Source organism: Notothenia coriiceps, unplaced genomic scaffold (assembly GCF_000735185.1).
Source record: "Notothenia coriiceps isolate Sejong01 unplaced genomic scaffold, NC01 NC01_scaffold00023527, whole genome shotgun sequence".
Lineage (NCBI taxonomy): Eukaryota > Metazoa > Chordata > Actinopteri > Perciformes > Nototheniidae > Notothenia > Notothenia coriiceps.
In genome coordinates this window covers 50,228-66,774 of record NW_011356228.1, presented here as the reverse complement: position 1 = coordinate 66,774, position 16,547 = coordinate 50,228, and the positions used below count along the sequence as shown (strand labels likewise).

Below are 16,547 nucleotides of genomic sequence, written 5' to 3'. Positions count from 1 at the left end.
CTAGCACCTATAGCTTCTGTCTACTGTTGAATCTGCTCAAACACCTGATTAAGAAGTGGAGGTGGGAGCCACTGCATAGAATGGTGTCGGAGGCTTGACACGGTGTATCTTGATGCTGGCTTGCTGTGCTCATACAATACAAAACAATGCAGTACCGTCCCTCGCTGCGAAGATCACGGTCGTTTTATCCCCTTCACACCTTCACGGCTATGAAACAATGCAGCTCTCTATAAATGAGCCACTGTAAGGAAAGTCGGTGGGATGGCACTGAAGTGGCAGAAGCATACAGTGCTTCATTATGGGAGGTCAAGCCACAGGCCTCAGGCTTTTACTCCTTCATTTCTAGATGGGTGGATGTCTTCAGGGTCAGCAAATCCTCATATATCCATAATAATTGTTCATCAGCTGTTGTGGTATCTTCATTGGCAAAAAGGCTCCAGTCCAAATCGGTAAATATACTCCACTGAACAGCAAAGCATCCTTTTCCTTCAAAAATTTCCCAAAGTGCTCAAAATCCAGCCAATATCCAACCCTGAGCATCATCCTTGGTAAATCTTGCTGAGTTTTCTCCAGCTCTTCACCTGTGCCAACTTGGCCAGCACTGATCCAAAGTGAAGAAAGAGAGGTGTGTCCCATATATGAGTACTGTCCAATACAATGGCACATTGTGATCAGACACTGAGAACAATCCCCATTCAGAAAGTACTGTGGCCATTCTGCTTGTTTGGCTATGAGACAATGTAAGATACCTCACTGTCACTTAATAGATTAGGATTCATCAACAGAGCCGGAATAAAGGACACATGACGCACTAATGTATATAAACGGTTTGGAAGTGGGGAAAAAAACACGATTATTATCCAAACTTTGAATTCACATATTAACCTCTAACCCTAAACAATATTTAGCCGGCTCAGTTCACATAGTCTCAGTCGAAACTAACATTATTGTATTCACGCTGCGTCGTTCAAGCTAATTGATTAAATCCATTAGTGCTTTTCAGCATGCGTGCCGTTTAACGCCGCGGATGTGGATTCAAACTCTAATTCTGACAACCTAAAAAAAAACAACCCCCCGCACAATAACAAACCATACATGGCTTATTTGAATAAATAATTCCGTTTAAATACACATTGCAAATCTGAATTTTCTAAGGTTAATATTGATTTCCTGAGCTATTTATAATCGTCCCATCAAAGACAGGCCACTTTATCAGTTTCGGCTGATACGAAGTGGCTTGAGTCGAGTTGTCAAAGGGAGACGAGGAGCACAGTTGCTTTTATCACCAGTGTTATTGAATGTCAGTATTGATCTTTTTTTTAATGAATATATCAAAATCCAGTAGGCCTGATGTACTTCTACTGCAGGGTTAAAGTCCAAGATGCTCCTAATAAGAATATAAAGTAAACATTGCACCCGTTTCACTGTGCCATTGCTTTTACGCATTGCAGTGGACAGTTTCTGTAGGTTTCTGAAAAAAGCAAACTCGCCCTGCATTTCCTTGTGTATTAACCCTTCTAATCCATAATACACAGTATTTACAATTTAAATAGACCACATAAGTGACTCGTCTGTCGGGACAAAGCAGGGCAGGTGCAGGTATAACTGTGGGTCCGTGTATTGCAGATTTAACGTCGCCGCTGTCACCATTATGGTGTCTATTGTCTGGTTAATGTTAGTTGCCAGTGACACATATTAATTGAAACCATAATAAGCGAGCACCTGTAATGGCACCCTATTATAATAAAGTGGGATCAAATTCACCTTAAGAGTTTCTAGAGACATCATTAATGGTGGATACACGCATTAATATTATTTATTTTTTACAGTTTTATGGATTGTAGTCTATGGCTACCATCATTTTCTATGTGCTTTTTCCGCAATAATGTAAGTGTATTTGTACATTTTTGGTATTTTTAAAAGTCAAGGACTTGCAATATTTCCTTAGATTTTTGCATGGCTTGTGCTTTGTGTCACAAGAAACAAAACCTTTATTTGTCCATTAACAACGTGCTGAAAGATAATTAGTTTATTCTAATATTAAATAAATGTTTTTTTAATTTCCCTCGTAATATGTGTAGAAATGTATATATTATAGCATTCCAATAATATAAATAATTCAGTATGTATACTCAAGAGTGACTGATGGTCTATTTCACTTTTATTTCGTATGATATTTAAATAATATTGTTATGAGGATTTAACTTGTTGATGTTACTTTCAAAATGTAATTTTCAGCTGTGTTATTTTTGAAATAACACATCTGCAAAAATCTGTCAAAAATAAATGCTGGACTGAAATAGAAACGCTGCTTCAGTTTCTGTGAGTCTGAATGGAGTGTTCACTGTTTTCAATACTCTTTGTTTATAACCCCCAAGCTTCAGTCAGCCTATTTCGTGGAACTTTATTTTTGCATGCAGGTATTTTTTTTGAAGTCCTGAATGTGAGCTCATCACGCCCCTGTGCACACCTGATCTATCAGTTTTTGTATCAGGCAAATATTTGTGCGCGGTAATCGTGCAATAAACACGCATTGATCATGTTTGTTTCTGTCCTGTAAAATGTACTTTGATAGAGAGACAGTGGATGGCCGATAAGGGCCGAGAGCCACAATGTAATTAGTAACCAGCCATGCCTCCTGGACACTTTGATGTTCACCTATCCCTGCTGCCTTTCATGACCTATTGATTAGATTCCATTTCTCTCTGATAGCCAAAGGTGTCATTGGATTTCCCTAATATGGGTTTAAGTGAATCAAGGAACATTTCTTAGACTTTTGTCCTAAATGTCAAGAACTCTTTTATTTACGCACAACTATAGAGGAGCAGTCAAATATGTTGGTGATTATAGGACTAAACAAACTCAGTCCTACTTTGACTTTCATCATTTACTATATAGACAATGTTATTGTGTTTAAGAGGAAAACACGTTTTTCTCTTATTTTGGAATCGAGACTTCATGGATAAATGTAAATAGTTCATGGTCTTTTAAGCTTTAAATGTGCGTTACATGTTATTTGGTTATATTAAAAGCCCATTTGGGTTTTATAAAAGACTCGCGTCTCTTCTCCATCTGAAGTTTCGTGCTATCGTTGATTGGGGCGTCAGATGGGCCTATCACCGTCCCGAGAAAACACCTGAAATTCACACCTTAAATCCACTCCTCCTGGCCTGCTATTGGTGGAGCGTCCACATAAATCGGTCCCCTCTGCATCACCAGGAGTATGACAGCGGAGAGCCAAAACATCATCACCATCCGTAGAATCAACATGCATTTCAGCCACGACCCCGCTGCTTTCCAACTTTGCGCAAACCGTGACATGTTCAAGAGCGAGGACTTGTGCTCCGTGGACGGGGAGCTGATGATCGAGGAGCGCTTCCCGAGCTCCGGGCCCTCCAGCCCGCTGTCAGTGAACTCGGACTCCAGCTGCGCCAGCCCCGAGGTCAAGTCTTTGTCAACGCAGCAGAGAGTCAGAAGGCCCCTGAACGCCTTCATCATCTGGACCAAAGAGGAGCGCAGGCGGCTGGCACAGCTCAACCCAGACCTGGAAAACACGGATCTGAGCAAAATACTCGGTAAGAATTTGAATAAACAACGTGAAATGTATTGGAAACCAAAAATGTTGCTTTAGTTAATAGACTCTTGGAGAACAAGTGTTTCCTCTTAAAAACATTATATTTTTGTTTTGTTATTTGGCCTATAGCATCTCTCATATTATGAAAACCATTTTAATCTTGCTTTGAATGGGTCTACAAAGACCTCAGTTGCATAAAATGTTGGCTCATATGTTCATTTTGCTAAACCAATGAGTATACAGATCATTGACCCCGTTGTGTTCTTGCAGGAAAAACTTGGAAGGCCATGCCTCTGGTGGAGAAGCGTCCATACATGCAGGAAGCGGAGCGTCTGAGAGTCCAGCACACCGTCGACTATCCAAACTACAAGTACCGGCCCCGCAGGAGGAGGCAGCCGAAGAAGAGCTCCAAAGCCCAGGGTGTGGAGCTTCCTCACTCCCTGCTCTGCGGCTCAGGCTTCCCCGGGTCCTACAACCTCACCTACCTCCTCCAGAACCAGGAGCAATACTCACCAGCTTTCCTAAGCTCCCAAGCTAACTTGGTCCCTTTGAGAAACAGTTACTCAAACTCTTATCCAGACACAGGAGTGGCAGCAGACGTTTTCCAAAATAAGTCTGGGGCGTACCCAAACCCTCCTGCGTACCCTGCAGAACCTCAGCTGTATTTCGGTGGTCAGCACATGCAGTATGGTTTCTCCAGCGCTGCAGCTCCACATGTGGATCAGGGGGAGTCCAGCAGGGTTTACGGGGGCCTGTTGTCTGTGGGGCCCTCCCTAGAGTTCTACCTGCTGGAGCAGGTTCAGCTGGACATGCTGTACGATCTGGACCGCAGCGAGTTCGAACAGTACATGGGTCCAAACCCTCACAGGCCGGAGTCAGTGGATCCCAGCTGCTACATTCAGCAGAACAGCCACCAAGAGGGACGCTCACTCGCATAAAACTACAAACAATGTGTATTTATTTAAAGTATGTCACTGTATAGTTTGATAAAGACTGCTGGAACTTTATATTGTGTGTATGACAAGTTGAATGTCTTCTGTACTGTCTTCTGATGTAATTATATTGTACAATAAATAATTAATTCAACTTCTGTTCATGTCCTTATTATATCTTGAAAATGACTGGTGGATAAACAGACTGACACAATTTTAAATAATATAACTGCTTGAATCTCCACATTATCATAGTGGGTTGTAAACCATCTAAAAATTGTGTAAAACTGCCTATAAATGCTACAAAAGGGAGCTGAAAGTTAACTGATACCAAAATCTTAATATTAAGTGTGTACTTGTCTCATCCTAGAGTGTTTATCACATGCGGCACACCTGGGTAGAGGAACCAAAGTGAAAAAGAAACAGGGAATACATACAGCTGTAAAACATATGACTTCAAATTATTTTAAATAACTCATTAAACAATGTTGCAGTTATACTAGTGTCCCTTATACTGAAGCCCACCCGCTGACCCTCTCTTATCCCTCCATGTCTTTCTTGGCTCAGAGAGGGAAGCAGGGTGGGTGCCAGGGGCATAAACTTCCCAACTTCCTGTTTCATTTTAAAACATTTCACAAAGGCTCTAAAAATATGCCCTAAAATCGCCATATCTCCAAACTTGTTCGACTTTGGCTGCCAAATGTTTACTCATTTGGGAAAATGTTTATTTCCCTGTCCTGTGTTTTCTGTGTCAGAGCCTCGAGGTTGAACTCAGTCCTGGACAGATATGAGTTTGGGGTTATTTGGGTTATTTGGGGCCCTTCCTAGACCCGTCAGTCAAGATGTCCATTTCCATTTCAAATCTGCACATTTGTCTCCAATAATTAATTTCATTTACACATCTCTTCTAATAGATAAGAACAAAACTTAAAGCCCAATTATATAAATATGATTGATATAAAAACATGTCACCTGATGTCTCCTCTGCATTTTCAATACATTTCAATCTGGACATAATCTAGCAGAAATTGCATGAAACAATACATCTTAATGAAACAATAGTGTATGCATGTGTATGTATGACATATAAAAATGACTGATTTTAGTTACTTAAGAATAACATTTGTGTAAATGCGTGGACAACTATTTATAATCAGAAATCTATTTATTCTATGGCAATATATAGCATGTGTACAATTATAATACTATAGCCTTTGAAAGTAGGAAAGCGTTGCACCCTGACTTTTTTGACAACATTAAGATATATATACACCAATATTATAACTTATGCCATCAATGGCGTTTTTAACTATTGTTGATTATGTATTTATTAATAATTATAAAGCCATCATGAAAATATATTACCCTAAATTAGTATTGGTAGTACCTTTGAAACTATATATCAAAAATCCAGAATGCAAAAAGTATTTTTCTTGATGTAAACGTCTTTGAAAAAAAGTCATGTGAACACATCAGTGCACCCTGGGATTTTTTTGGTCTCACTCCAACTGTGCCCTAGATAGCACTGTCGATTTGAGTTGCAACTAATTTATCACCAAGATATCCCAACTTAAAACATATTCCACCATACAGTTGAGAAGACAGCTGGCAGCAGATATTCGGAAATGAGTCAGTGATGGAAATGAAATCTGGAGGTGATGAGGAAATGGAAGGCTGAAGGAAGGATGGCCTTACTTGGAGGAGAGAACAGAGGCGCTGATTAGGAAAGTGAAAACCTGCAGCAATCCAACGCCACCTGAATAAACGGAAAAAGTCTGACGTTGGTTCAATTCCCATGACAATATTACAAAACATTCTGCAATGCGAAATGCAGAAATGTGCTGCGATTAAAAACATATAAATACACATGTTTTGTGTATGTTTTATGTGCTTTCAGACCTTGTTTTCCCTCCTTTGAGCATCTGGAGCTGAGAGCATTGGTTGTTTTTCTCAAACGTCGGCCCCTTAGCAACAATTAATGACCAGTTGCAGGAACTTCCTGAAGGAAAAACAACGGAACGATATCAGTGTTTCAGGTGAAAATATCATCAACAATAAACAGAGATGAGAATAGCAGCTGGACAAATCAGATATCTCATTCAAATATTTACAAAGCTGGGTTTTAACAGGCTTCTGGTCTGTTAAATCTTATAAAACAACTGAGAGTAAAGTTGGAAGAGGTTGAACTGGATAAAAAATGGGGAATGTCTCCTCTTTGAGAGTGAATTTGTGTTGTGTCCTGATTTAGTTAGCTGGTTTTAAAACCTTTGAAATACATTATTTTGAGAGATTACCATCCTGCATTGCTAACATTTATAGACCATTTTTTAACTATACATATTGTTATTAACAAAAAAACACCTATACTCTCAAGACAGTCCCCAGTTATTTTAAGTAAATAAGATGCAGAAATGTAGTTTCTATAAATACATGTCTTGCAAATGTAAAATTGATTTTTTGTTTGCATTTTTGCATCCGAATAACTTATGTAATCTCCATGGAAGGTTATTTTTGTCAGTATTCCAGAAATGGACACATAGGCCATGTTTGAGCTTATCACTGCTGAAGAATGTAAGTAACTTCAACATGTCAAACATGCTGCAATACAGATTCCTCAACCATAAAATACTTTCTTTGTTAGAGATTAAAAATGTAAATATGCCAAGAATGTGTGTCCAATATTGACAAGCCAAATAGCTGGAGTTTATATTAAACCTAGAATAGATTTGAGTTCACATTTTTGAGAGTTTCTGAGCCATAATTAGTTTGTTCTTGTCTTACCTCCTGCTCAAAGGTCGTCAAGTGTTTCCTTTGGGTGAATTCTGAGCTTCTGTGCAGATAATGCTCATCCGAATATTATTCAACAGGGATTTCTGAGGAAACTGAAACAGGATGAGCCCTGAAGTGAGATGCTTGACCGTTTATTTTCCTAAAGAAGAATGAAGTAAAGAGAAGGTTTTATTTATTTGGAACTGGAAAATGATTTGTCCATAAAATAAACATTTAGGCATGCCCATGGGCTCATACAAACAGGAATTTCTGCTTGAATTAAACATGTCTGGTCACTTCATTACGTCAGTCTGCTCAACCTCTAATCAAGCCCTAATTGGGCCTATCAGATTACTATAACCTCATCAGGCCATTGGAGTATCAGTAGCCATTCACCTTTATGTCTCACAGCTTTGCATCTTGTGGGATTTTAGATAGGATCCAGACATGTGCAGACTGTAGCTCAGAAAAAAAATTCAAAGGATTGAAAAACACAACGTCCTCTTACCTCTCAAGAATTCTCAAACAGTTCAGTAAAAAGTGTCATATTTTTTGCAAAAATGTCAAGTGTAATGAATGCAAGTACAGGGACATGAAAAAGTATTTGTAATAGTTACATTCCAACAACAGTGTGCACAATGAAGAGAAAGAGCACTTGTCTCCATTGTATTATAATGGAGCAAGAAGTATATTAAAACCAGTCCACATCAAACCAAACCAACTGCATGGCTAGAAATAAATGTGGGTAAACTAACCTTTTCATTAATAATACATCTATTTATTTTATATATGTAAAAAATAAATCCCCAAATAAGAAGGACAATGTATCATTCTAATTTGAACAGAGAAAAAAAACGTCTTATTCGTAGTTATTATAACCTTAGCCAGTGTAGATACAGACAGACAGTGGCCGGCAGGCAGACAGATGATTACTGTAACAGCGTCCGACAGACACACTGAAGAGAATGGAGCAGTTGGGTGTGTCCCTGTGACCTGCTGGGCAGATACAATACTCTATCAGAGTCTCTCAGCAAAGACGCTAACGCCTGTCAACAAACACTCAGGGGATGATGTACACAAACACAATCCTCAAACATGGCTGGAAGTGTTTGTTTGTGTCTGGGCTGTTTTTAATGTTTGTTAATACTGCACATTTATTATTTTAGTTGTAAAAAATGCAGGTATTTTAACATCAAATACCTTCATTGGAATAAAATGTAGCCTGTTGTTCAGAGTCATTCCTACCAGATAATTTGTGTGTGGAAATAACGTCACACCTTCTTCCTCAGTGTCCTCTGGTGCTTTATGACTCAGTCTGCGAGTATGTCTATGAGTTTATCTGCAGTGTGTGTGTGTGTGTGTGTGTGTGTGTGTGTGTGTGTGTGTGTGTGTGTGTGTGTGTGTGTGTGTGTGTGTGTGTGAAGATATATTTGCTCATTTTAAATATTGCAGCTGTTTAATATTGTAAGTGCTGCTATATATTTATTATATTTGTAGTTGCTTTTTAAAATGCAACTGTGAGGAAAAATTGCCTGATGCTTTTTGAGACTTCCTGTATTGTGTATTGTGTGTGTGTGTGTGTGTGTGTGTGTGTGTGTGTGTGTGTGTGTGTGTGTGTGTGTGTGTGTGTGTGTGTGTGTGTGTGTGTGTGTGTGTGTAATAGTTTTTGGATACTGACTAATGATCATTCCAGATACAGAGACAAACATATCGACCTGATGTGTTCATATTTGGATATTACGTCAAAGTACATTTCCTTTGTAGGTTTTAATTACCATAACTTGATGCTACCGATCCTTTTGCTGGAATGACACAGTATTAAAGTAAACAGGAAATAAACAATTATATTTCCTTCCATTAATTTACTCTTTGTTAGCTGACATTTAGCTTAGCTATTGTTGGTCTCTCAGAGTTTCTAGCAAAACACACATAAATAAAAATAAAATGGATCCTTCAAGTAGATGTTAACACAACTGCTTCACATATTTATTGGTGACTTTTCAATTTACCGGCTGAATTAAGAAGTCGCGAGTAGATTTTCCATTGCTAGCTAATTAAGTTAACGTTAGCCCCATTAGCTGAAGGAAATTTTGTTCACAGGGTTTTTCATGTTGTAAAAATATCATACAAAGTATATTTCTGCATTTATATCTGTTGGTGTTTGCGTCTGCTGAATGAGACTGCTTAGAGGTAAAGAACATGGTTATCATTCGACCAAAAAAAACATATTATGTTACATACATGCCAACCTTTCCAAATCCAAAAGAGGTAGGTTTGCTATGGTTTGCACGCGGCAAATGTGCACGCCCAAACTAGGTAATCAGTAGAAATGGAACCCCAGTAATTACATGTATAAACCATGTATTTAACATATATTGCATAATTTTATGCATTTTTCAGAAAAAGTGGTAGTTTGGTAAACAGTGACATCAACGACATGTCTGGTCTGTAAAATGCCCGAAAAGTAAAAGAATGGGAGATAAATATACCAAAGTCTCCACATTTTATTATATTTTTAATGTGTTTCTGGTCCTCTTTCAGTTGAGACAGTGTAGGATGTAGGATAGAACTCTTGTGTGAACATTGGATAAAGCCAGGTTCATATTCTTGTTTCATGTTGTTGACATATTAGAGTCAAAGGTTTGCACAGAGCGAAATATCTTTGTGTTGCGCGATATATCAGAAAATACTGCATTAAAAAAGTCATTTTCTGCATTTTTTTACTGATAAAGTGTGATATAAATAATGTACAGGCTTTCAGATTGCTGTAGTTCACTAAACAGAGATATTAACAACATGTTTGGTGTTGAAAATGTCAGAAAAAGTGAAAGAATGGGAGATAAATATCCCCAAATCTCAAAATTGTATTATATTTTGTGTGTGTTTGTGGTCCTCTTTCAGTTGACACTGTAGGATGCTTCCGGAAAAGACCAAATACTGGATGTCTTTCAGTCGCCAACATGTGTTTTCCAGACACTGATATTAACGGGGAAATCCTGCAGGACTCAAATGCCTCGTCGGGGGTAACGCTGCCTCCAGTGCCTTTCCCGCAGCGTTACCCCCGGTCTGCACGTTGTTTCTCTTTCAGAAACACAGAGGACTGTTTGTATGATGCGATCACAGACACACTGCAAACGGTGTCCGCCAAAAGTCGAGTCCAGTGTCTATGGAGTGTCATTTTTATTTGCTATAGTTTGGGAAGATTGAAAATCGGTAGGGAAAGCCAGCTAAGTCGGTAGGCCTACAAACATTAAAACATGTCAAAAGCGGTAGACTACCGCCCAAATCGGTAGGGTTGGCAGGTATGCACTGTTATGCAGCAGCTAATTAAAATCTCTATGTAATTTGCGCATAGGCTAACAATGCTCATTTGCAATACACCAGTGGCACTGTAGTGAAGTTAGAGCCTTGTCAGGGGGCACCTGTTAGTTAGGTGTTAAAGACGTGGCGTCTTTAACACCTCTGCTGATTGACATAGCAGGGTCAAATCCTAACAGCTCACCATGCCCCTCAGCAGGTAGCGCACTGTGTGCATGCAAGCAAGCTGGTAGCACCTGAAGGCAACACATTGTGTGCTAAGCTGCTGCTGTAAAATCACTTTGGTTATAATGCTCTGATAAGGTGTTTACAGTGGGAAAAAGCCTGAATTTAACATCTTGTCTTTACAAGCAGATAACAAGGGTCACACGATTTAGGTGAGGGTCAGGAGAGGGATTGGAGTGGAAAGGAGAAAATAACATACTTTTCACTTTAACTTTAAATGGGAATAATTGCAAAGTCTACAATACACAGGTTCCTTACTAAACATGTCCTTGCAGATATTAAGATTAGCAGGAAAAAGCTTATTTAACAACAGAAGCTACTGAGATCAATAAAGATAAATCAGAATCAAAATATATATGTTAGAAAAGTGATTTGAGGCCCTGGCAGGTAACGCAGAGTAAACACTGTTTGGTTTGATTGGCAGGTTATTGTTGAGTCTGTGTGGGTGTTGAGGAAGGTTGGACCTTCTCTCAGGACGTAGCCTCACTTCCCTCCCTCAGAGGCTCTCAGGAGGAGAGCAGTGTGCCTTTTAACTTTTTATACTTGTGCTGTGTTTGTTAAGGCCACATTCCCTGAGCCTGGCTGCGACTTGTGTTATTCTTCCTGTGCTGTTTGCCCCACTCGCAGCTGGAAGGACAGGAAAAACGATCTGGAAAACTACTTCATGTATGTCATCGGTGATTACAGGACGGCAGCACTGTGCCTGGTATTGGCAGCCTCACGCCTTGGCTCGCAGGCCTGAATCATGTTGTCCCATGGGGGCAACGCTACGCACCCCTCCTCACTCAAGGCCTCACTTCTGCTTCCATGCAAGGAACTCTGTGAGTCCATGCAGCCCTGTCAGCACTCTTCCTGTGGAGGAACTGGAGAGGAAGCTCCACCAGGCAGCCTGAGGTGGCCAGAGACCTCCACAACTTTCAATTTCTTGCTTTTATCTTTCCAGTTGGAACACAAATAACAAACTCTGCATCACATACGTAATTAACAAATGGTGGAGGAAAAATACAGCTTGTAAAAATACTCTATTTCAAGCAAGACTCCTACTTTCAAAATATTGAGTATTGCAAACAAGACAATACAACCTTTGCTACAGAGCAGCTTCTATGGCTCAATAATAATGCAAAAAGAATTACATAACAGTAGCAATAAGACATTTGTTTTAATGTCCATTACATAGCAACACAGCTACAGTATGCCATCCATATAATACACATGTCACAAGGCGAAAGCCCTGAGTGTATGATTTAACTATATTGTGTTTTTCACTTAAATACAATGTGACACACTATTTGATGAATTATAGTGTAATAGAAGCAGGAAGTATAAGAACATTGAAATAAAGTGCCAGCACCTCAAATCTAAACTCAAGTGAATGCAATTTGCTGTTTTTCACCTCTGCGATCAACAAGATAACGTTCATTATTTTTGATCAAATTAACCATTAGATCAACCTTATTTATGGGATGCAAACATTCTCTCAGATCCCTTTTCTTTTCATTGCTTCCTCCTTCCTCTGCTGCCACTTTCCCAAGCAAAAGACCTGCAGGAGCAATCTGCGGGGATCAGGAATGACAAGGCAGTCCGGCCTCCCATTGTATGTGAGCGTTTACTCAGCATGGAAGAGCAAGGACAGTAAGGCTACAAGAATACAATAGGCTCATATTTATTTACTGCTTAGTGGCAGCCAGGGCAGCCCCCCCACCCCCCCCCCCCAATAGCTGATAGCAGCTTTAACAGTAAGTAGACTCTAATAAAGACCTCAGAGGGCAAGTAGAGGCCAGACTCACTGGCTCTGCCCTCGGTCCATTTTAAACTCAACCCATGTAAAAAAGTTTAAAAACATGATTTCCCACCACAGATATATTCTAATTTTGAATTGCAAAGAACAGATTTACTACTTCACTTCATTTAACATGGTGAGAGTTTTACAAGTTGATGACATACCAGATAAGGTTGCTGCCATTTCGAAATTGTATCAAATTATTTTGTAATGCCAGTCTCAATACTATAGGCATAATTCAATCTTATATTTCTTATAGGAATTGTCATTTAGACCCATCTCCTCTACAAATCTTTAAATGGACTTCTTAAAGTTTAATTTACATGATTTTGGCACTAACATGATCAGAATATTCTCACAGTTTTAAGCAGATCGTGTTTTTTTCTGAACTCTTTAATAGTTTACAATCTAAATGTTAAAATGGGTGATATTGAGACAGAGCTGCAAATATCGAATGACTATGTACTATTAGGAGCAATTGGAAAAGCAGTAAGGCTATAGGTTTGTGTGTAATGCTTTAGAGTTCCAGTGGAGGGCTCTCTCTGTTGTATTGACTCATCATCTATCTGTAAGACATAAAACAGAACTGTTATTTAGTTGTATCCAATAAGCTGCATTTCCCTGCTTACTCTAAATCCAGTACAATGAATACTGCACATATTTACCTCGGTGTTTTAATCTTAAAGTGAAATCCCATAGTGTTTTTCCTGCTGATCTGCTGTTATCTGTCAGTAGCTTGACCATCAGTTACACTTGTTTCACTTGTTATTTATCCAACTGAAAAACTTCTGAAATCAACCAAAGCGGCGACTATCTGACCTACATGACCGGGCTTCAAAAAATTAATTTTCCGAGAGGCATTATGAGAGCTAGATTTATTGGTTGTGGGTGTAATTGTGAGAGCAAGGCTGGAGTTGAGTGGCTTTGATGCCCCCGTCCAACCCCTCCTCCAATCCCAGAGTTTCAGAGATTAACTCAGACACTGGATTAAAATCTCAAAATAGAGAAATCCTTTTTAGATGAACAGATTGATTAAAAAGGGGAAAGTGTGGTGTGGGACTGAGCTGCTGATTTCCACTTGAGCCAGTGAATCTCTGAAAGAGTTCACATGGGATGAATTCCAACTCAAACCAACTGTTTGCAGCCTGATATTTGATCCATATGAACTTTGATTCCTCTTGTTTATGGTGACACTATAGTTATGACTGCTAATTTGCATTAAATATGAATCTAGAACAAGCTAAATGAGTAGACATTTCTTTATTAAAAAATAAACTAGCAATCAATAAAATGACAACGAGAACATGACAAAGTGCTCAAAAACTAAATCAATGTCCAGTGCTAGCATGAAATAAATGCCTGCTTGTACACAGTTTCAGGAAACCCTTTGAGCTCGCTTTTAACTACCCTGTGATTTTGAAGCTTAACTTTATTGTGCAGGTGTTAAGCAAAGCAACAGATTTATATTTTTCTTCTTGTTTCACTGCTGGGTCTGGTGTCAACAGAAAAAAGCCTGATTCTAGATATCGTCATCATTGTGTGGGCCTGTTTGATTGTGGGAAGCAGGTGTATGTTAGCATGGCCTTTCAGACCAAATGTTGTCATCCACTCACTTCCCCCTAGACCCCAGGTTCCCTCTGCATTTCCCAGCAGAGCTCGGCCCTCCTCCCTCCCGCAAGCATGTGTGCATGCATACATGAAACCATCGAACACCACATGCAGCTGCTGTGTTAAACATTTGTTGCATACCTATTTACATTTTATTTATGCTGCTCAACTCTCTTTTACCCTCATCTCCCCTCTCCTTCCAGACCTAAGCTCTCTTCCTTCCTGCCCTCTCACAGCTTCCTGCTCCAGCTCTTATCACTCCAGAAAACATGAGACAGTCTCAGCACAGTCAAACCAACACTAACCTCTGTAGTCCCTTTTTCCTTGGCCATCACTGCCTTAAATGGAAGTATCGTGGCCCCTTTGGGGTCTAAGGTCCCTGCAGGGGGTGATGGGATGTCACAGAGTCCATGTCACCCACCTGGGCCAAATCTGTTAATGGACTTATTTATTATAAACAATATCCTCTACTTCACAGCCTAGGGAGGAACAATACATCTGAAGTGGCCAGGCGTGTTTTTATTTATGCATTTATTTATCTGAGAGGAAGCCGTGGGCACATTGGGACTTTATCAACTCATTCTCCTCTGAGGGGTTTTCCTCTGAGCTGAGGAAATTGTCTGCTTTGATTTACTCTGTAAATCTGGGCCTTAGAATAAAGCAAGGTGAGATGATTATAAGATCGAATGAGGCCAAAGCTTTAAATTAGTTTGTGGTTTAAAGGTGCAGAATCATGCTTAAACTGACATCCTTTAGATTTATTCTTAGAAAATGTGCATATTCTAAATCACACTACTCCTACTACTAAAATCAGCGTCATTTTGGCATATTTTCTCAAGATGACACTTAAGATTTAATAACTGGTTATTGGAGCATCTTGAGTAACATTATTTGCATCACTTGCATGTTGTGTTTATTGTTGTTCTATGACATCGCCGGCAGATACGGGTCTGCTAAGGCATGATAGAGCCTTTGTTATTGTGAGGCCACAAGGCCATCTGATAAGGCCCCATGCTCCACAGCCTGCAGCGATAACACATGTTTTGGATGGTTTCGAGCCAAAAAACGCCGAACCTGCCACTGCACAGAACGCAACAATTACTGCAAAGTTCAAAGTGCGCACCCTGAGCATTGATCAGAATATCTGGATGCCATATATAAGCTGCGGGTTGCGTCCTCTGGGGTCTCCATTGTTTTACACTCTACAGCATGTAATGGACAAGCTTTTGTCCCGATGCAGCATGTAATGACATCAGGGGGGACTTTCCCCTGAGCTTCCTGATATGAGCTGTTCCCATGTCATCATAAAGGGATAATCAGGATTGATTGTGATGGTGATAGAGAGAAAACAATTGTTAAATCTTTCTTTAAACCTGAATTTATGTAGAAGAAAAACTGCTGGAAATTCCTATGGCAAAATAATTAAGCCATATTAGCATAAATGTTGGGTCATGTTTGGGTTCACCTATTACATCAAGTTTTTAGCTCAATGGTTTGTGGTCCAGTATATCCCACTGTAAGACAACAACTTATCTCACGTATAAATATGTATATGTAACATGTAAATGGGTGAGCTTTAGCTGTGCTTTATGCTAAGCTTAGCTAGCTGTAGATTCAGTGTTATTAAACTTATAATTAAACTAAGAAAGTGAACCGTTGCAAATCACCTTAAATGCATTCCTTGTTTATATGAGGCTGCAGGGGAGGATTTGGTGCAGCACAACCTGAGGTAGGGAGTGAGTATATATTGATGCTCCCGACCATTGTGTGTAAATGAACTGAGGAGATAATCTCCATCAGGTGAACTCAGACACTGTGAGGTTTAGTCAAACACAGGAACTCCTTGAAGTGTAAGATAGTCAAGACATGTGAGATAATGTATTGATAAAACGCTCTCACGGCGTACATTGTAGTTAAAAAAGTCGTGTTTTGTCCTAATGATTCGTCTTAGAACATGATGATATCAGCCCTCACTTTGCTCTATAAGGGGGAAAAAAAGAAAAAGGTGAAAGTATAATGTTCACACCTTGGGTCGATTTTTTATTTCAGTGTCGTTAACTTGACACCAATCCAGCTGCCTCGTGTTTAATTAATTTGATGGGACATTAGTTTGACAGGAGCCTTGAGCGACAAAGAAACTTTTTTACAGAAAAAATGTGTGAATCTGATTAAAGGTTGTTCAGTCCTTCCTATTAATGCTGCTTGTTTCTATACAGCATTAGTGTAAAGGGAACAACGTAGGGAGGAAGCCCTCACACACACAGTGCATTTCCTCCATAAAACCACAGCTGTGTGAAAACAACACATTCCTCAGCCATTTCTCTCACTTTAGCACAATACA

General features: G+C 39.5%; 1 protein-coding gene across 1 annotated transcript; it reads left to right on the top strand.

The window, feature by feature from the left end:
* Positions 1-3,184: 3,184 nt before the first annotated feature.
* Positions 3,185-4,512, top strand: sox32 (SRY-box transcription factor 32). Its single transcript, XM_010781740.1, has 2 exons — positions 3,185-3,575; positions 3,845-4,512. Exons 1-2 carry the CDS (start codon positions 3,224-3,226, stop codon positions 4,510-4,512), a joined length of 1,020 nt encoding a protein of 339 aa, XP_010780042.1. The 5' UTR covers positions 3,185-3,223.
* Positions 4,513-16,547: the final 12,035 nt, after the last annotated feature.